The sequence below is a fragment of the Labeo rohita genome, chromosome 13, assembly GCF_022985175.1.
Source record: "Labeo rohita strain BAU-BD-2019 chromosome 13, IGBB_LRoh.1.0, whole genome shotgun sequence".
Taxonomy (NCBI): Eukaryota; Metazoa; Chordata; class Actinopteri; order Cypriniformes; family Cyprinidae; genus Labeo; species Labeo rohita.
Window position 1 is genome coordinate 13,093,362 of NC_066881.1, and position 22,300 is coordinate 13,115,661.

At 35.9% G+C, this 22,300-nt stretch overlaps 1 protein-coding gene across 4 annotated transcripts; it reads right to left on the reverse strand.

The window, feature by feature from the left end:
- Positions 1-1,536: 1,536 nt before the first annotated feature.
- sufu (suppressor of fused homolog (Drosophila)) lies at positions 1,537-18,346 on the reverse strand. Of its 4 annotated transcripts, none has more exons than XM_051126223.1 (13): positions 17,984-18,346; positions 17,583-17,717; positions 17,256-17,392; positions 15,019-15,161; positions 14,690-14,775; positions 14,221-14,293; positions 12,323-12,476; positions 12,103-12,205; positions 6,859-6,897; positions 6,322-6,456; positions 3,511-3,649; positions 2,560-2,628; positions 1,537-2,474 (listed from the first exon to the last, which is right to left on the reverse strand). In XM_051126223.1, exons 1-13 carry the CDS (start codon positions 18,133-18,135, stop codon positions 2,385-2,387), a joined length of 1,455 nt encoding a protein of 484 aa, XP_050982180.1. In that variant the 5' UTR covers positions 18,136-18,346; the 3' UTR covers positions 1,537-2,384. The 4 variants fall into 4 exon arrangements, with proteins under 4 accessions (XP_050982180.1, XP_050982179.1, XP_050982182.1 ...); XM_051126222.1 differs by having other exon boundaries at positions 12,323-12,479; positions 17,984-18,345; XM_051126225.1 differs by lacking the exon at positions 6,859-6,897.
- Between the last annotated feature and the right edge of the window lie 3,954 nt (positions 18,347-22,300).

Here is a 22,300-nt window from a genome sequence, read left to right on the forward strand (position 1 = left end):
CAGTCCATTTCTTCTTCTCCTTAACCCAGGTAAGACGCCTCTGATGTTGTCTGTGGTTCAGGAGTGGGTTAACAAGAGGAATACGACAACTGTAGCCAAATTCCTTGACACGTCTGTGTGTGGTGGCTCTTGATGCCTTGACCCCAGCCTCAGTCCATTCCTTGTGAAGTTCACCCAAATTCTTGAACGGATTTTGCTTGACAAGCCTCTCAAGGCTGCGGTTCTCTCGGTTGGTTGTGCATCTTTTTCTTCCACACATTTTCCTTCCACTCAACTTTCTGTTAACATGCTTGGATGCAGCACTCTGTGAGCAGCCAGCTTCTTTGGCAATGAATGTTTGTGGCTTACCCTCCTTGTGAAGGGTGTCAATGATTGTCTTCTGGACAACTGTCAGATCAGCAGTCTTCCCCATGATTGTGTAGCTTAGTGAACCAAACTGAGAGACCATTTTGAAGGCTCAGGCAAAGGCACACCTTTGCAGGTGTCTTGAGTTGATTAGCTGATTAGCATGTCACCATATTCTAATCTGTTGAGATAGTGAATTGTTGGGTTTTTGTTAAATGTGAGCCAACATCATCACAATTAAAAGAACCAAAAACTTAAACTACTTCAGTCTGTGTGCACTGCATTTAATACACGAGTTTTCTTAATTTGAGTTGAATTACTGAAATAAATGAACTTTTCCACGACATTCTAATTTATTGAGATGTACCTGTACATTTGAACTCTTATTCCATGGATTTTTCTCATTTCACTTTTTTCACGTTTTTCTGCCACCACAAAACACGCACAGCCGCAAGTGACGTAACTGTGACGTCAACTCCAAATTGGTCTTTGTTGAATAAAGTTAGGGTGAGTAAGTAATGACAGAATTTTCATTTTTGGGTGAACTGTCCCTTTAAGAAGTGTTTAAGTACAGGAACATCCTCCAATTACATTTTTTAGAGGAAAAAACTAAAATGTTTATTTAGCTTACCTTTTTAAAAACACAGCTGGTTCAGAATTTATGTTTGAGGAGTTCGAGCATGTAATTTGATGTAGGCAGAATGTTAGCCACAGACCTCATTTTACTCAATTTACAATAAAATAAAATGAATGTCATGTAAACATTTGAAATGAAACCCATGGCCTGAAAATGCTAATTCTCTTCTGGGTTTTAGAACTCAACAGCTGTGTTTGAATCTGCCATCCAGCTTCTCAACAGCCCACCAGAATGCTGTTACTTATTTCACATGCAAAGAGGGCATTTACACTGAAATCTTAAAGAGACAGCATCAAAATAATTCTAGTCAAAGGCATGAGGATCTTTAGTGCCTGGTTGCCATCCAAGAATAGAGAAATCACTTAGGGTGAAATAATGATTATGTGCAAAGATGGAACATGGCAGTTTTTCAACATTTTTTTCAGGCCATGTAACCAAAACCATCACCAACATCCTGATTTATGTAAATAACTTTAATGCACTTAAGGGTAACAAAACCACAGGCAGTGTAGTGATTCTCCAGAATATAAAAAAATGCCAGGACACTAATTAAATTCATCTTTTAAAAAGCACTAATAGAGGTTCTTTTTTACACTTTGACCTATATTATTGAGCACATATCCCAAAAATAACAAATGCACATTCTAGAAAATAGATTGCCATCCAGGAACCAGTTTGTTTGCTTCCCTATGAAGAGGCTTGGAATGCAATCATAAAGTCAAATAAAATGAAATTCAATACAAGTAAAATACAAAAGAAAGATGGGGGCACTACGAGCTTCTCAACTTTACATTAGACACGAGGCTTAGAAAACACCCATACTGTACAGGCTTTGGTATTGTGTGGGTGAACTGACTAACCACCTCATGTTTGACAGCTAAATGCGGACTTTTTGAAATGTCATCAACTTTAAATAGGCACAGCTGTATTTTATATATGCAAATTAGTAAAACCAGTAAAACTAGATACTCTGACTTAAGTATTTTTTGTTGATAAACATGGCTAAAAAAGACCTTTGTATGCTTTCCTTCACATTACAAGCAGGATTTAGAAAAGCAATGTTCTTTTAAAATGAAACTTCAGTCCATTCTAAGATGAATAAAGGCACCAGTGCTTGCACATTGTCTTGTGCTGCTAAACGTTCAGCGAAATATAACGTGACCAGAAAAACAGAATATGTAGACCAATGCAAAGACAAGTGGTATAACGGACAATACAAAATGCTGCACATTTAAAAAAATGTTCTGTGTCATGTGCAATCATCTAAAATGTTCTCTGGGAAAAGAAGAAGTGTCTGAATGTCTATTTCCTTCAGCTGTCTGTAGGCACATGAGCCAGGCAAAAGAGTTGCGCTCCTTTCTGTAGTTGTAGGTTTGTAATCAGGGACAGTGAGCTCCCAGTCTTATTGCAGTGGGCTGTCAAACACTGTGTCTGGTAGGACAGAGATCTTTAGCTTCTTATCGGGCCAGCTGTACTCCTTCGGCAGCTTAGACTGGGAGACAGGGTAAAGAGATATAGCATGTTAAAAAAGTTTACAGTTTCAGTGAAACATCTTAATGTGAGGTGTAAAATCTTACCATCTCACGGGTGCTCAAATCCTGAATGTCAGCTAGCATCTGCTCTACAAACTCCTCAGTAAGTAGTATCTAAATAGAGGAGATCAGAACAAAGTCACACATGGAAACTGAACTTTATAGAAATTGTTCAACAAAAAAGAAAGGAAAATTTACTCACCACCAGGCCATCCAAAACAAGTTCATCAGAACAGATTTAAAGAAGTTTAGCATTACATAATTTGCTCACCAATGGATATATTATGAATAGAGGACTCGTATTTCAGCTGGAAGCATCTTGACTTTTCACTGCACAAAATGTTAATTGATAGACTCCAGTTGTGTTGATTGTAATGTTTTTATCAGCTGTTTAGACTCTCATTCTGACAGCACCCATTCACTGCAGAGGATCTATTGATGAGCAAGTGATCCACTGCAAAAAATGCTTTTCTTACTTAGATTTTTTGTCTTGTTTCCAGCCAAAATATTTAAAAATACTTAAATCAAGAAGGATTTTCTAGACAAGTAAAAATTATTATCTTGTTTTCAGAAAAAAAAAAGAAGTCAAAATTAAGGGAGTTTTTGCTTAGAACAAACTAAATAATCTGCCAGTGGGGTTATTAAATTAATCTTATTTCAAGGAGAAAACTAAATTACTTTGCTTACCCCATTGGCAGATTATTTATCTTGCTCTAAGCAAATACTCACTTATTTTTTACTTCTTATTTCTGAAAACAAGATCATTTTACTTGTCCAGAAAATCCTTTTTGATATAAGAATTTTTAGATATTTTGGCTGGAAACAAGACAAAAAAATCTAAGTATGAAAAGCATTTTTTACAGTGTGTAATGCTAATATTCTCAAAATCTGTTCTGATAAAGAAATAAACTCATCTACATCTTGGATGGCCTGAGGGTGAGTAATTTCAGCTCATTTTAATTTTTGGGTGAACTATTCCTTCAAGCGGTGTGTTACCTGTAGCCATGGTCCATGCGCAGCATACGGATGCTCTTCTGTGGCAAAGGCCCCTTCAACCCCAGTTGATACGAAGGTGATTGCTGTGTCTCCATTAATGCTTTTATATGTGAAATGTCGGCCATGAAGCAGACGGCCTCTACAAAAAAAAAAGATTAAAAAGCTGAATTAATGATTTACACAGACAACGATAAGTGTTGTTAACGCAAGCGGGAAATATCAAAGGCTAAAGCTATAAGTAACCTGATGTTCACTTTCTCCCTGCTCTCACTTGGACTTTAAACAAAGGCTTCTCTGTGAGCCTCGTCTCTGTTTCTGTCCAAACAAGGAGATTACATAAAACTCATATCCCACTCTTTCGGTGCCAGCAAAATCAGAGTTGTTAGCATTTCAGTGAGCTCAATTTGTATGTAAAACTGTAATATACTGTAATATGAACTATAATACTTGTGTGCAAATCAGCACACCAGTACAATGTGTACTTTTACTTCTCACTTCTGAGTGGAATCACAACCCCTGGCCATAGTCCTAAAGTTCATGCCTCAGCAAAGTAGATTTCAGGGTTGGAAAGTAATAGGGGCTTGAGGCAAAAATGCCACTGAAATGAAGAAAAAATGCCTCCAAAATTCAAGATAAAGGAGCAAAAAATGCCCCTAAACAATTAGACTAAATCTATTAAAGAGATGGTTTACCCAAAAATGAACATTCTGTCATTAATTACTCACCCCCATGCTGTTCCAACCCCGTAAGACCTTCGTTCATCTTTGGAACACAAATTAAGATATTTTTGATGAAATCTGAGAGCTTTCTGACCCTCCTTCCATGTTCAAGGCCCAGAAACGTACCAAGAACATCGACAAAATAGTCCATGTGACATCAGTGGTTCAACCATAATTTTATGAGTCCACGGGAATGCTTTTTTAAATTTGTGTTCCAAAGATGAACAAGGTCTTACGGGTTTGGAACAGCATAAGGGTGAGTAATTAATGACAGAATTTTCATATTTGGTTGAACTATCCCTTTAAGAGTGTCATGACTAAAATGAAATGGAAAAATGGAAAGAAAAAAAAAAGTGTGGTATTACATTTAGATTGGCTCATGTTGCATCAGGTTCAATGCTGAATAACTGAATAATTCTGCAATATTTGACAAAGACAGCACAAAAATTCCCCTGGAAATTAAGTGGAACTGAATTTGAATTAAATTAACAGAAAAGTCAATTACTGACCCTGGTGGATTTTAACAAAATGTACAAGGCCACCCACTAATATTGGGCACCCTTGGTAAATATGCGCAAAGGTGCCTGTGAAAATAAATCTGCACCATTTATCTTTTTGATCTTTCTTTCAAACAAAAATTCACAAAATTCTAAACTTTCACTGAAGTAAAACAATTGAAAGTGCGGGGAAACTCACTTATGAAAGAAATGTTTTTCTCCAATGCATGTTAGCTACCATTACTGGCACCTCTAGAAATTCTTATGAGTAAAATATCTCTAAAGTATATTCATTCATATTAACATTTTGTAGCACACCAGGGTGACTGAAATCCATCCATGGCTTCCTGTTCCAGAGGATTATAAATATGAGGAACACAAAGTCCACATTCCCTTAATCATCACAAGGAGTAAAACCAAAGAATATAGTTCTGATGTGCAGAACAAGATCGTTGAGCTTCACAAAAAAGAAAGTGGCTGTAAGACAAGAGCTAAAGCATTGAAAATCCCCATTTTCTACCATCAGGGCAATAATTAAGAAGTTCCAATCAACTAAAGACATTACATAACTGCCTGGAAAGAGGACATGTGTCTATATCGTCCTAATGCACGCTGAGGAGAAGAGTTTGAGTGGTCTAAGATCACAAGGATCACAGCTGGAGAATTGCAGAAATTAGTTGAATCTTGGGGTCAGAAAGCCTAAAAAATATATATATTAAACAGCCCCTAAATCACTACATGTTGTTCAAATGGGTTTCAAGAAAAAATATATTCAGTTGTCACGAAACTAAATGGGACTGGCTTCTATGGTCAGATGAAACATAAAAAATAGCTTTCTGGCAGCAAAGCAAGTACCCCATGCCCACGGCTAAATATACTGCTGGATGTTTAATGTTGTGGGCCTATTTTTCTGCCGGAGGTCATGGACGTCTTGTTCAGATACATGGAATCATGGATTCTATCAAATATAATCAGATTTTAAAAAATGTAAACCTGACTGCCTCTGTAAGAAATCTTACAATGGACCATGTTTGGATCTTCCACCAAGACAATGATCCAAAACAAACATCAAAATCAACACAACAATGTGTCACTGAGCACAAAATGAAGCTTCTGCCATGGCTGTCTCAGTTCCCCAACATGAACCCTGTAGAAACTGAGTGGAGTGAACTGAAGAGAAAAGCTGGGAATCTGAATAATCTGGAGAGATTCTGGATGAAGGAATGGTCTCTGATCTCTTGTCACGTGTTCTCCAAACTCATCAGGCATTATAGGAGAAAACTCAGAACTGTTCTTCTTGGGATCTTGGGAAAAGGACGTTGCAATAATTGGGTGCCAATAACTGTGGCTAGGTGAACTAAGAAAAACATTTATTTCACAATGAGTTTTCCCCCCACTTTCCATTGTTTTATTTCAATGAAAGTTTAGAATTACGTAATTGTTTTGAGTGAAAGATCAAAAAGATAAACATTGCAGCTTTATTTTCACAGCCACCTTTGCTCATATTTACCAAGGGTGCCAATATCAGTGGGTGGCACTTCGTGTCAAAACACCCTTATGCACGCAAGTACACTCCCTACAGAGTTCTGCCCTACCTGAGGCACAGTGGGAGAAGAGTCCCAGACTCCTGGTTGAACTTCAGATGTACACTTTCCAGCTGTCGCGTTCGCACCAACTCGTGAGGGACAATAGCTGCCGAGCTCTCGCTCTCTAGACTGTCCTTACGGCTCCTAGGATAACAGAAGAGGGGAAAAAAACATAAATAAGGACAATTTGTGTCCAAGTGCTCAATTTGAATATTTGGACATTCAGGCCACATTTGAGCTATATGTCATTGCATTAGACAACCACGTTGTAACCACGTTCATCACATTAACTATGAGCATAATCTACTAATGTTTAACTACCAGAAATGTTCCAAATACTGACAGTGCAATGATATTCATACATTTGTAGCGTCCAAATACTTTTTAAGGACTGTGCAGAGTGTTTCCTTATTGTTCTAACAAAAAGTAACTTTTAGACACTGTACTGAACACCCGTTTTCAAAGTGGAATAAAAAAAAAAAGAATAGTCTCCATAGCCCATTTGTTGGAGAAATAGTTTCAGTTTCACGCGTACTTGGCTCTTACCTTGATATCTGCTGGGTCTGGAAATGTCCAACTGATTGTCTATGGAGAAATTAGGGGCAGATTTGTACCACAGCGAAGTGAATGAATGCATTTACCACTACTGCCAAACGGCAAATCAATTTTATTCTTTTCAAAAGCCACTTAGAAAAAAGTAAACTTTTTCCTCTTTTAAGAGATTGGAAGAGTTTCTTTAAATGCATCTACATATCTGTAATTCTGGTAATTCATTTACTACTATACAGCCTTTTAAGCACAAAATGTTGGACATATGCATCAGTGGAGCAAGTGTGGCAAACACAGGTCGAGCAACTGATCAGCAACTGAGAAATAAATTCATGACACACTGAAAGTCTGTCAGCTAAAGTGATAGATCACCCAAAAATGAAATTTTGTTTTAATGATGTCCTTACTACCTTTATGGACCTTGAACATGGTAGTTGTGTTATTGTCTATGCAGGGTCAGAAAGCTTTTGGATTTCATCAAAAATATCGTAATTTGTGTTCTGAAGATGAACAAAGGTCTTACAGGTTTGGAATGACATGAGAGTGAGTGATTAATGACAGAAGTTTCATTTTTGGATGAACTATCCCTTTAAGTGTTCATAATGATAACTGACTGCTTTATTAAGAATAGAAACAAATAAATAAGTAGGCTAAATAAATAAAATTGCATGCAGGATTCAAATAATTTTCATCAAGGGGCTAAGTAATTAATGACTTACTGATACTGCAAGTCATTACTTTCATCACGACAAACTTGAAATTCAACACAACGACTTGATCACAAGTACTAAAAGAATCGTTAATGAAACTGGAATCGTTAAGAGGAATCTGAACCAGAATTGTTAAATTCTTTATGATTCTCAGTCACTGCAGAAGCCTGAAATCCTTTTCCTCTGTATAAAGAAAGTATGTACAAAAGTGGAGTTCTTTATAAGCAAATAAGATTATGTTTTTTACTCATCTTGATTATTTAGAACAAGCAACACAACCAACAGCAGCAGACAGTCAGGCTGAGCTCCAGGATGTATGTCTGAATCTCTGGCTGGGCTACAAGTAGCAGGGTGCCGTGAGCAAAACAAGGGGTTGCAGACAACTGGATAGTAAGATTAACCCAGACAAACCATGCACTGAGATGATCTGGATTGCACAGCGTTTAATGAGATGAGGATGAAGTGCTTAAAACAGTCACCCCAGCTAACTGCTACCATCACAGCCCTAATAACAAAGATGATATGCAACGTCTAATAGCGCAAATAGTCACGGGTCTACGCACAGTACAGTATAATACACTACCCAATTCAAAAGCACATTTGTACTGGGAGACTACTGGCACTTGAAGCTAATTTCGTAGCTAGTAACACTGCTGTACAATAGCAGGCCAGCTGGCAAGAGTCAGCACTCATGAGGACAAAGATTGAAGGGACAGGCTGTGTCTGAAAAATACCTGCAGGTAATTATCCACATACTGGACAGGCTTCTGAGCCGCTGTCAAACCAATAGTGATTTTGATATATATAGCGGTTAAGCTGAACCAACCAAAGTTCAGGAAATTTGTTCCTAACTCCGTTAAAAATTGCAGGCCTGTTTAACAGCCATTTTTCAACTGTGCACCAAATCGGGGTGGGCGGCATGACTAAAATCTTACATAACTGTACTGCATCACATAACGGTATATATCATGATCGGTTAATTTTGCAGAGTTTTGTCACATTGCTCTCTTGCGGTATGCATTGGGTACAGATTGGATGTCTAAGCATTCATTTTTGTGTCACCAAGTGAAATCTATGAAAGCTGAAAACTCATTAGGACCGCTGTTATTTAATAACTACAAGCAGTCCTAACGACTTTTTAACAATAATTAGTTTATATAGGCGTATAGAGTAATTTATAGGGGTGGACTGTATATATATATATCTCCCTTAAAGGAGAAGTTCACTTCCAGAACAAACATTTACAGATAATGTACTCATCCAAGATGTTCATGTCTTTCTTTCTTCAGTCGTAAAGAAATGATGATTTCTCTCCATATAGTGGACTTCAATGGTGCCTGGAAGTTTGAACTTCCAAAATGCAGTTTAATAGGGCTCTAAATGATCCCAGCCAAGGAAGAAGGGTCTTATCTAGCAAAACCATTGGTTATTTCCTTAAAAAAAAAAAAAAAAAAAAAAAAAAAATACAATTTATATATACTTTTTAACCTCAATTGCTCGTCTTGTCTAGCTCTGTGTGAACTGTGTACTCAGTTAGGGTAGGTCGAAAAACTCCCATCTCATTTTCTTCTCCAACTTCAAAATCGTCCTACGTTGCTATTTTAACTTTTTTTTTTTTTTTTTTTCATCATCTCGACTGGGTCGGCAGCGAACTAGGATGATGTTGAAGTTGGAGGAGAAAATGAGATTGGATTTTTTTGACATTTTTTGGACCCTAACTGTCTGAATACACAGTTCATGCAAAGCTAGACAAGACAATCATTTGAGGTTAAAAAGTACATAAAATGTATGTAAGTATGTATGTATGTATGTATCCATGTACGCATACATGCATGCATATATATATATATATATATATATTTTAGAAAATAACATTTCGTTTTGCTAGATTAGACCCTACTTCCTCGGCTGGGATTGTTAGAGCCCCTTGAAGCTGTATTTAAACTGCATTTTGGAAGTTCAAACTCGGGGCACCATTGAAGTCCACTATATAGAGAGAAATCCTGAAATGTTTTCCTCAAAAAACAATTTCTTTAGTACTGAAAAGATGACTTGTCATCTTGGATGACAAGGGGGTGAGTAAATTATCTGTTAATTTTTGTTCTGAAGTGAACCTCTCCTTTAAGTTGCAAAAAAGTTTTTACACTCACTTGAGGTGGTTTTTGACTTTGCAAAAAGGGTTACTGTGAACAATGGGAGATGGAAATGCATTTGCCGAATAAATTCATCCACACGCATCAAAAATGTCATATGACTGTGCTATGGGATGCCATAACCTGACTAACAAGCAGGCCGATCTTGTTGGAATGGATATTTACAAGGTACAGTACTTATTCATTTTTCTTAAGGAAAAAGTCTCTCAACTAAAGCTTTAAACTATCTAAAGAACCAGGTTAGTTGATATATTACCATAATATTAAAATTTAAAATGTGACCGTGGACCACAAAACCAGTCATAAGTAGCACGGGTATATTTGTAGCAGTAGCCAACAATACATTGTATGGGTTAAAATTATTGATTTTTCTTTTATGCCAAAAATCATTAGGATATTATGTAAAGATCATGTTGCATGAAGATATTTTGTAAATTTCCTACCGTAAATTTATCAAAACTTTATGTTTGAGTAGTAATATGCATTGCTAAGAACTTCATTTGGACAACTTTAAAGATTTTCTCACAAATTCAGGGTCCAGGGTCACAAATTTGGAGTCTGAACTACTCAACTCGACTGCTTTACTTAAAACTAATGTTTTATGTCTCTACTCCAATTCCTTGTTAAATTATAAACATTTCAACAATTTTTATAGGAAAAACATGTTTTCATAACAGACTTATTCAAACATACATTAAACAAAACAAAACTAACAGGTTAAATAAAAATATAATGAATATGTAATATATGCTTATATTTAGCAAAATGCTCCTAACTATCAAACTGTGATTAAATGGCTTTCCTGAAGTAAAATGTAACATTACGTTGTTTACAAGCTGTTTTACTGGTGTCTTTCCACTGTTGAAACATGTTGTATGTTATACATTTCAGTAAGGTTCTTTCAACATACCTTCTGATACCCATTTATGTTTTTTTTCTGTGATAAAACTAGTACTAAAGCTGAAGAGATGATTGGGGATCGGCCGATTATCAGTGCCGATATTAAGCATTTTTATGGTTATCGGTATCTGCCATTTTCATAACCGATTAGCAGATAAAATAATTTAAAAGCATTTAGAAAAGGTTTTTGTCAGAGCCCTTATTATTTTTAATTGTGACATATATGACATATTTGACATATACTGGACATATAATCAGGGCTCTATGATTACTTTTCTTTTTAGGAGCACTTGTGCTCCTAACTTCAAATATTTAGGAGCACAGTCAAAATTTTAGGTGTACCTTCTAATCAATAATAAAACAATCTGATCAAAAATTAGCCTTCCCATTATGAGGTGATATTTGACTCAAAATGATTTACAGGGGAATTTTGTTTTTACCTTTGCAATGGCATTTTTCTAACTTTATTAAAAGTATGTCATCTTTAATGTCAAATTTATGTCTCCCTTAAAAATCATTAAAAGCTGTCACTCATCGTAGTTCATCGTGAGTTCCATCCCCCCCCCATCGGTCAACCTCTACTCTCTACACTGCACAATGAATCTCTTAGTTACACTCACTCTACATTTAGTTTATGAAAGGATTCATGAGATATGTCTGTGATACATTACACAACTTTGCAAAAACACGTAAAAAACTGTGAAGCTCCCCTCCGCGCAAACACAAATATGCTGATCGGGTCAGTCACACATGGTGCTCCTGAATAGTTTTTCAGTCGCAAGCAGTAGTTTTCAGTTGCAGAGAGTATGTAATCAGAGCCCTGTATTGATCAGTTCAAAATATCGGTTATCAGTCTACTTGACCTGTAATAATCTGTTTCGGCCCTGGAAAACATATCGGTCGACCCATAGAGATGATCTGACATTACAAACAGCTACTTTTTAGTGCAGTTTTCTGTAAGCATCAACTGAAAACAGCACAGACTGACAGACCGATCTTGAAATTTAATTATCGATACTGGTTCAAAATGAAGATTAAAATTAGGATATCAATAGTGTCAATCCAGCCCTACCAGTTTACACATCTCCGCAATCATGCGCACAACAGAAATGTCTGTGATATTACATTGCTAAACCACTGCAAAAAATGGCAATGTGATTAATTGTGCAGCTCTGTGTGCTATAAACAACACAGTAAAATCTCTAAATGGTGACGCACTTTTTACACTATGTATATACGGTCATACCGCCCAGCCCTGGCACCAAACATCTTTTGTCTCCTAGCCATAAACCATAATGATACCATCCTGTCCTGAACAGGTGGCACAGCAAACTAAAACAATTTGGTGTCCTGAAACAAACTCTTCAACCTGCTACTCCCAGAATTAAGGTCACAGCACTGGGTAAACCATACTTCCGCTTGACCAGTATGATGACATGGACCTGAAGCACTGATTGTCATGAAAGGGCAGGACTTACTGCGGCCGGTCGTGACTGTGCCTCTGACTGCTGATGGGAGGCAGAACAGACTTGCTGTTAATCTCCAGTCCTTTCCTCAGGGCTTCTCTAATCTGTTCAGTGTCTGTATGAACAATACACAAACATTCATGACAACGACATAGTACAAAAACCTCGGAAGCATACGGAGTTCGGTGTCTTGTTTTTAAATCAGGCTACGCCTGTCCTTAGCACACCTCACCTTTGTCGGACAGCCTGCGTGGCTGTGACCCAATGCAAATGCTCCTGCTGTCGTCCTCATCCTCGGGAGGTCGGCTCAAGTCATCCCAGGCGCACTTGGCACTGACCCCGCTCAGGTTAGAGCCGTCCGTCTCTATGCCCTTATCCACTCGTTCCTGCTTGGGATGAGCAATCAACACACGCACTAATCAGCAGGAGATCAGCATGGCTGGACATGTGTCCGTCTCAGTGCAGAAAGCGAGGGGGCAGAGGACTAACAGCAGGTGGAGGTGTTGAGTTTAACAGCCACAGACTTAATTATACTCCATCTTTTCCCATCACTCCTGCAGCATCACAGTGTGCGCTATAACAGATGACCTTATTCGCCAGAAATGATTATCATTCATTACCAGAGGTGCAAAATATTCAGAGGACATGACAAGTTTAGCCTGAATAAATTTCACCAAAGTATGCATCTAAACATGGTTAATGAGGTTGTTCATTTTAGGGAACAATTCAGAGAATAATTAGCAATTGCACCGAAAATTCTGGCTGATACAGAAAAGCAAATAATTATTACGCTATGGTCAGTAATGATTAAATGGCTGATATTGAAATTCTAAACTATCTTCTCTAAATAAATAAAACACTAAAAATAGTCACATAAAACAATTTAGGCATCACAACTTATGTAAAGTATAGTATGTAACCGTATATTTATAGATCTGCTAAAGATTGCATCTAACTGTGTTATATCATTTAATAACTTTAAGTAATGACAAAAACTTACATCCAAAATGAAAACTTATCAGAATACTTCTAATAAAAATGTTTCTTGAGCACCAAATCAGCATATTAGAATCATTTCTGATGGATCATGTGACAATGAAGACTGGAGTAATGATGCTGAAATTCAACTTTGGAATAAAACCTCTAAAAGTCAGTTTTAATTTTACTCTATTTATGATCAAATCTTTTCAGCCTGGATGAGCATAAGAGACTTATAAAAAGAAAACAATAACAATTTTACCAACCTCAGACTAGCATAAAATGTAAAAATAGGTGAAATGTGCATAAACAATTAAATATTCAGTATTGTCTGACCTATATGTTATATCTATCAATACAGATAATTTTACTGAAATACTAAAGTTAAATTTGTGGGAAGAGCAGACTGAAATGTTAAAAATCAACTTCAAGCAAATAACCATGAACAGTTGTCATATGGTAGAGAGCAACATGTAAATTCTTAAAAATATTAGCCGTTTAGGAACAATTAGAGCCCTGTGAAATCTGTTTTATTTTTTCCAAAATTCTGTTTTATTCTTTTCCAAATGCAGTTTTTTCCATTTTAATTTGGATTTTTTAAACTAAAAAATATTAAATCAAAAATGTCTAATTAATTGAAATCATGAAACGTACACAATTTAACAGCAATTTGTTAAGTTTAACAAAAATGGCATTTTTATGGCCCTATGAAATACTTTATTTTTTTCTTTTCACCAAATTCTGTTTTCCATTAATTTTCTGAATTTCAGTTTAATGGTTTCATTAAATGTTAATAATTAAAAGCATCTTTAATTAATTATAAAAAAAAAGAATTTATAGGCTAAATTTTATTTATTTTTTGTGTGTTTACATTTTTCTGATAAATAAATCCTGATAAATATTCCTTAAAAAAAGAATGTTTTAATATTTTTTACTACTGCTATTATTACATTAAGTAATGTATTTCTGTCACAGTTTCTTCTAACCAAACATTTATTTTGACGGGTTGCTGTGAAGACCTTTAAGTTTTTGTATGTTTGTGGTAGATCATAAATCATAGGCCCCTAAACAATATCAGGATGAAAACAAGAGCATTTTCATTTGTGGATGAACTGTTCCTTTCAACAACATGCAAACTTAAAAAAACCTTACTTGCAAATGTGGATCGATGTCAAATATAGTTTCCCCTCTTCTCATGTCAGTGATCAACCATGGACCCCCAGCACTGCAAACAAAGACAAAACAAGACCCATTTCAGAATTCATGAAAAACAAGAACAGCACAAAGCATCTCAGTGCAAATGAAAGCTCCTGACCCACTTACTACAGAGTAACAACATTCAAAGTACACTGCTCTTATCTACAGCTCCCACAATACCTCAGCAAGAATGGAAAAGAAACATCATTTAGGAACATGACACATACTTTTACAGTAAATTTAATACAAACTTATGAGTTCAGCCATCCATAAACGCCATAGAGACAAAGTAATATATCAAGGGCATTCATTTAGTTTTTCAGCTGGTTAAATCAGTCCTGCCGTTTCTTTAAGGCAGTTTTCCCACCAATTGAGCATGAGTATGTCCTTGGCCTGTCTCATGGCTGGCTGTGGGATTACTCACATGTGCACTCCTCTCAGCAGGTCCAGAATGCCTTGACCGTTCCACTGCTGCGCTGCCTGCAGCTCCTCTGTGCAAACACCCACAATCTGATGAGCACAGAAGGAAAAACTTAATTTACACCAATCACAAGGAGAACACATGCATAGGAGGACAAGGTTAATAAATGTAACGTCTAAAACAGAGAAAGGTTACTTCAAATTGAGGCTCAGCTGAACCTAGATGGCTATATAAACATGTCTAAAATTAGAATCTAGAAACAAGTAAGAAAACTAAATAAATGTCGATTTTATATTAGCCTACAGTCAACAACTTGACATGTTGTGCCTGACCTGAAGGAAGCTGACGTGACCAAAGGGGGTCTGCACCGGGTGCATCTGGGGGTCCTCCGTAAGTAGCATATGCTGGATTCTAGACTCGCTGTTGTCCAACGGACTGTGCCACGAAATGTGATCGCCACTACAGAATGTGTTTTCTGTCACAGAGGAAATTATTTTTCTGAGAGGTCTGCATATTTTTGAGACAGTAACATTTCAGTATTTAACACTGAATTTAAAGGGGTCATCGGATGCTAAATTTACTTTTACATGTTGTTTGAAGTGAAATGTGTGTTGGCAATGTGTGTACACAACCACCCTATAATGTTACAAATCCACCCAGTGGGGTTTTTTAAATACCCAAAAATCATAACCCCTTTCTCAGATCAAGCCATTCTCAGATTCTTGGCTGTATGATATCACACAGATCCAGGCTGCTCCCACAATGGTGTTTTACCTTAGACCCGCCCTGAGTGAGCTGTAAACAGGAGCAGGAGTAGACAAGAATGGTTCCTAAGCGACTGGGGTGTTTTGTTGTTGTATGTACTAATGAACAGCAGTCGGCATTTACTCCTGACATTTGAGCTGCTGAAGATGCAGTAGATTACTTTTGTTTTTAAATGGAATACGCCCCCGATCTACATAAAAGCATCTATGTTCACACAAATCACTTGTGATTCAGCTTCCCCTACAGAAGAAGTGAGTATAAGGGGTTTTTTTAATGAATCTTTGTAAAACGCCTTTCCTAATAATGTGCTAGGTAGCACGTTTCGCAGCTAAATGCAGCTAAAGTTTACAGTCTCTCAGAGATCTGCTCATCACCCAACGGAAAAGAGGGGCGGGGTGAGCAGAGCTCGTTAGCATTTAAATGGACACACTAAAACGGGTAGCTGTAAACAGAGGTGTCTTTGACAAGGTAAAAAGGGTGTAGTTTTACACTACCATTGAGAAATTTTAACCAATGTATTGTTATAGAATTTTCATTAGGACTCAAAGAATAATATCAACTTGTGGAAAATGGGTATCCGTTGACGCCTTTAAGTTTAATTTTACTTTGACAACTATAATATATTGCATACTGTGCATGCAATAGAGTATAGGCATAGATACCTGCTATGGGACAAATCTGCCATTTTAAACTATAAACACAAAGAAAAGTTTGAATAAAAACAGCTACTAAAATACAGCAAAAAAGCCACATTCTACTAAATACAGTCCGCACATATTTAGATGTGTGATTCTACATGCTGCACCTCATATCACTGAATTCAATTCGCAGGTCTTATTTAATTAAACTGGAAGGAAAACAAAATCTTTTAGGCCTGATTTGAAGTGCAAAAATGTGTGAAAAATACCTATTTTGGCAGTTTCTCTTTATCCTGTGACACCACTTTACTTCTTTAGAAATCCTTTTCATCATATTATAGCATTACTGTTATAAAGGGATGCAGCTAACTTTATTTCAAGACTTTATTTTACATTTGCAAGTACCACTCAAGCTTGATTTTTTATAGCTGTAAAACAATAAAAGTGTAGATTAAAAGCATTAAAGGTTTATATTATCAGGCTGAGAAATGATCATGAAAAACTAAATTAAGTGTTCTTGGTGAAAAAAAAACATGACTAGCATTACAAGCACGCATCAGGGAAGAAGTGAAATCATATATAATATAATATATAGTACCTTTAAAGGGATAGTTCACACAAAAATGACAATTCTGTCATTAATGTCCCACCCTCATGTCTTTCCAAACCAGTAAGACCTTTGTTCATCTTTGGAGCACAAATTAAGATATTTTTGATGAAATCTGAGAGCTTTCTGATCCTGCATAGACATCAACGCAACCACCACGTTTAAGGCCCAGAAAGATAGAAAGAACACCTTTAAAATAGTCCTCTCGCAAAAGCATGTTGAAGAATGACACGGTAAACTCAAAACGTATTCTCGTAGCTTTATAAAATTAAGGTTGAACCACAGATGTCATAGGAAGTATATAACAATGTCCTTACTAACTTTCTGGGCCTTGAATGTGTCAGTTGCGTTGATGACTCTTGTGAGTTTGGAAGGACATGAGGGTGAAGAATTAATGACAAAATTTTCATTTTTGGCCCATTTAGACCAGTTATATTAAATGACTTTAAAACTGTTAAAGCTAAAAACAACAGCTACTACACTGTTTTAAAATTACAGAAGGAATACTTCCAGGAATTATAAAACTCGTACCCCTTAAGAGTGGGTACAGGTACAGTACCTGATTGAAACACGTATCGAGCCAAGCCTTGCATGAGCTCAGCTGGCCAGGTAGGGGGTGCCGTCTCTCCTGCTTCTCTCTTCAGGCGAAATGTGAGCTCAAAACCAAAACCACTTGGGCCCTCTTGACCTGTGAATCTATAAAGAAGCAGAACACAGCTGAAATTCAATCACCGCCAGCCTACATCAGCACAAATCTGCATATAAAACTAAACATTCAAAATTTATTCAACTGCTGAAACTTCTAGCAAGTAAACACAGCATGTAAACATGACTGTAAGTTGTAACAACACTGTCATGTAAAGATCTCATAATCTGTCATTCTTACTCATGAACTCTGTTGTCCCCATACAAGTCACTTAGACCCAGGCTAACATAGTGCCAATGTTCTGGTACATCTTGTCCAGGACATCCCAAGTTTCTGTACATGCTAATGTAGTCCAGAGGATCTGGACCCCCTAACCTGAAAAAAGAGGATTATGGGAAGAAAAATTGAATCACTGAGATGGAAAAGTACATTTGAAAGTTTATTTGCCTGTTAATAGTGTTTCTGATGACTAAAATGTAATTATCATCTTTGATCACCACTCAGTGTTATAATAGTAAAAACTAACGTAAGTTATGAACTACTTACAACTACTCTTTGATTAAAATTCAGTTTTATTTAGTTAGTTTTTATGTGTGCATATCAAGCAACGGCATTAAATACGAATGCTTCAGACGTCTCACCAATACTTCACAATGGCTGTGACTTGCAGCGGGTTCGCCTGATCGGGATACAGGCGCCTGCATTCCCCATAAATGGCCTGCAATCCCGGGGGAAAGAGCGAGGCGAGGCCGAGGTGCGCTGCTGCTCCGCTGCTAGGCCGCATCTCATCCATCCCCACACGGCCGCACCAAACAGTGAAGAAAGTTGTCGAAAATCAAGGGGAAAAGCGTGTTCTTTTAAACTTACGATAAAGAAAGACGATTCAATCACTGATATTGGAAAAACGATTTGTAACACTTTCCCCCCTTATGTTTAGTCCCGTTGCAGTTTTTCCTCTGTGGTTTGATGTCCAGAAAGGGGACGTGTCTCACGCTTTGATTGACACTTGATCCACCCAATCAGAACGGGCGTTAGAAAGAAACGACATGAGAGCCGTGATGCGGTTGGACGAATGTATTGTGATCAATGAATTTGTTAGCTGTTGATCCATGTGGAGGTGGGGCTCGGTGGTCTGCTATAGACACATCTATATCCAACATGCCATTCACAGAAACAACTTACTTGTTACTTATTCTTTTTATTACATTTAGAGACATTTAGAGACGAAATTGAGTATTTGTTAACGTATTATGTCTTTCAGTTCAATACATTTAAATCCTTCTGTTAACATTCCAATCATTTTCATAGACACAATGATGTTGAATTTTAGTTTTTGCCCACCACATACATACACTACCAGTCAAAAGTTTTAAAACAAAGTTTTTAAACAGTAAGAGTTTTAATGTTTTTTAAAGAATTATCTTCTGCTCACCAAGACTGCATTTATTTGATCCAAAATACAGCAAAAGCAGTAATATTGTAAAATATTTTCACTATTTAAAATAACTGCTTTCTATCTGAATATATTTTAAAATGTAATTTATTTAAAATTTTCAGCATCATTGCTCCAGTCTTCAGTGTCACATGATCCTTCAGAAATCATTCTATTGAGATTTGCTGTTGAAATGTATTATTATTATTATTATTATTATCAATATTTAAAACAGTCGAGAACATTTTTTCAGGATTCTTTGTTGAATAGAAAGATCCAAAGATCAGCATTTCTTTGAAATAAAAAGCTTTTGTAACGTTATACATTACATCATTCAAAAGAGTCTGTATACATTTTTATTTATTTATTTTTTATTTAGCAAGGATGCGTTAAATTGATCAAAAGTGTTGATAAAATCATTTCTAATGTTACAAAAGATTTCTGTTTCAGATAAATGCTGTTCTAATGAACTTTCTATTCATCAAAGAAACCTGAAAAATTCTACTCAGCTGTTTTTAACATAATAATAAATGGGTTTTTTTAGCAGAAAATCAGAATATTATAATGATTTCTGAAGGATCATGTGAGAGTAATGATGCCAAAAATTCCGCTTTGAAATCACAGGAATAAATTACATTTTAAAATATATTCAAATAGAAAACAGTTATTTGAAATAGTAAAAATATTTAAAAATGTCACCGTTTTTTGTACATTAGATCAAATAAATGCAGGCTTGGTGAGCAGAAGAGACTTAAAAACCATTAAAAATCTCTTTGGTAACTAACTTTTGACTGGTAGTGTAGCTTAAATTAATATATATCTATATTTTAATTTGCCTCTTTTTTCATTTTTTTACTATTTCATTTCATTAATACTTTTTAGATTAGTTATTTTTTTTCTATTCTTTATTCTGCTGTTTCAGTCATTTATGTCTAATATGCTACTTAAATGTATTTTTCTATTTTTCATTATTTATCTATTTGTTTCATAAATCTATTTCATTTTAGCTTTCTACTGTTATCTCAAATTCCTAAATTTGTTTGTAAAGCTACTAACTAGTACTTCCAAAGTAGATAAAGGTTTAGTGCCACCTTTTGGGCAAATAATTGACTGCACATGCGCCTACACGCGGTGTCATCATCAATCACTTGGCACTGGACCGTATATTATACAACACTGCATTTTTTAAAAATATATTTGCAAAAGACTTTTCGTATTGTTTACGTTATTGATTTAAATTTAAATTTGTTATTGATTTAAATGCACATCATAAATAAGAGGATGAATTATAGCTCATTCTTGTTTAATAAATGATCTGTGTTTTTAGATTTATATCTTGGCCTTGGTTTGGTCTAAGATAAGACCAAGGTGTCATGAGTTCTGGAAAGTGATGTAATTAGTGCTTCACTGCTTCACACAAATGAAACAGCCACAGCAGTCAGATAGGTCAGCTGATGGTCTCATGAGGTCTATTAGTCATTATGTTGAAAGCATTGTCTTATGTTGTAATATGTTTGTAATGAAATAAACATTGTTTTCTTGACAGCATCCATATAATCCATCTTTAGCCACAGTTTTATTTAGTAGATTTAGTCTTTCTGCATTCTAACAATATGCTTATGGCCAAAAAGAAATAAGAAAACATTCAGAGATTAACAACCATATCTTAAGAAAATCAGTTACGATACAGCTTGTCAGAATGGATTATTTATGCTCAGTATATGAGGCATGTTTATGGTAATTATGACTGATAAGACATAAGCTACGTTGTTGATGTTACATGGTGCTTGGATACCAAAAACTCTTTGCTATACCATATATTGCAAGTGATATTTGTGTCTTCAAATGGGTAAGTATTTAATTTTTTCAAGCTTCATGACATGATTAATTAACACTGAATTGTTTAATCAGAAGCAGCAGAAAATTGATTTCTTGATTATATGAAAAAAATATACCCCAATTTGTAGCTGATGTAATAACTAGAAAATTCCCTGATTTGTGTACAGAGTTGCTCAAATTTACACATTTTTTAAATATCTTTAGCAGAATGATGTGTATATTACACAGTTTTATTTTAGAGTTTACCATTAGTGTATTTATTTGTCAGTGATGTATATTTTTGCCAAAAAATTCCAAAATATTCAAATGTACATGTAATCCGGACTTTTCTTATGCAGCATTTTTAATCAGACCTTGTCTTCCAAAATTACATAAACAGAACCATCACATTGGGGTTTTTACTAATATTCCAATTTTGTATGTTTTCCCTTTAAACTGTGTTCTTATTATTCAGACAATACCCAGAATTGTTCTACTTTTGGGGAATTTATGGTTTATTCAATCCATTACATACTGAACATATTTTATCCAAACTTATATTAGCTTAGCTATGCCTTTTTCACTTTGGCTCCTCACTTATTGAACAACTTCTTGCCTCCAGCCATATGTCAGGACCAGTGACCCTTCACTCACAGAGTATCCAGAGCTATCAGGACACCGCTGAGCATGTGGATTACCACCATTTCTATGGACCAAACCAAAAAGTTTCTTTTATTCCTATTCGGTACCATCAATCAAGTGTGCTTCCTCTGCCAAATCCAAGCCCCAAGATTCAGTCACCATGAGATGCCCAATGAAGCATGGCCGGAAGGGTTCACCCTGAGAGGGGAGCTGCGCTGGGGGAAACTCCAGAGAGTGCTCTGTGTGAACCGAGAGCTTCCAGACTTGGTGAAACAGGATCTGAGGCGGGTGTATGGCACTTACCCCAACACATCTGTGAGGATCAGCTAGCAGGAAGGGGAGTTTTTAGTGCGAGGGAACCCTCGTGTGGGTGAACAGGAATACAAGGTGGAAACAGAGGTGCTGTGAAAGGAGACAAGGCTTCCAGAGGGGCATAGTGTGAGTGAAATAAAAAAGACGAAAAACAATGGGTGGTCATCTTATAGTGTGACTTTATTGCTAAAATGTTTAGTGCTAACTACTGTCAGCTTCTAGTGTGTAAATAAGAATAAATTTAGTTTGTGAAATTAAAATATGATAAAGTTTTTCACATTTAGAAAGTGCTAGTAAAACAAAGAAACTGCTAGTAAAACAAATAATTACAAAGAAACGCCATGTACTTGAATAATCGGTTGTAATGGAAATCCTCTCCATTATAAAAATCTCATTATACAATATCAGTATTATTATTATTATTATTATATAATGTAAAATTCTTTGTACGTAAATGGATGCATCACATTCTGATGTTTTGATAGAGTTTTTGTTTAACCACAATTTAATTTAACACTACAATTATTCTTGTTTACACACGCAACACTGTAAAACTGATTTTCGTAGTAAATAAAACAAAGATTACTGAAATATGGTTTAAAAGTTTTTCTCCTATTACTTTTGTGTTACTTTGCATTTCCTTGTAATTATTTGTTAAATCTACTAGCAATTTTTGAGTGAAAAATGGTTTCAAAGTAAATCCCACAATTTTATTTTCAGTGAAACACACACACACACACACAGAATAATTATA

Coding starts and splice junctions, on each gene's coding strand:
- sufu (XM_051126222.1), bottom strand. CDS start 18,135: ATGGATGAGATGCGGCCTAGCAGCGGAGCAGCAGCGCACCTCGGCCTC. Junction 6,457..6,858: donor CAGACCCAGCAGATATCAAG/GTAAGAGCCAAG, acceptor CTGTTATCCTAG/GAGCCGTAAGGACAGTCTAG. Junction 2,629..3,510: donor CGCATGGACCATGGCTACAG/GTAACACACCGC, acceptor TCCTCTATTTAG/ATACTACTTACTGAGGAGTT.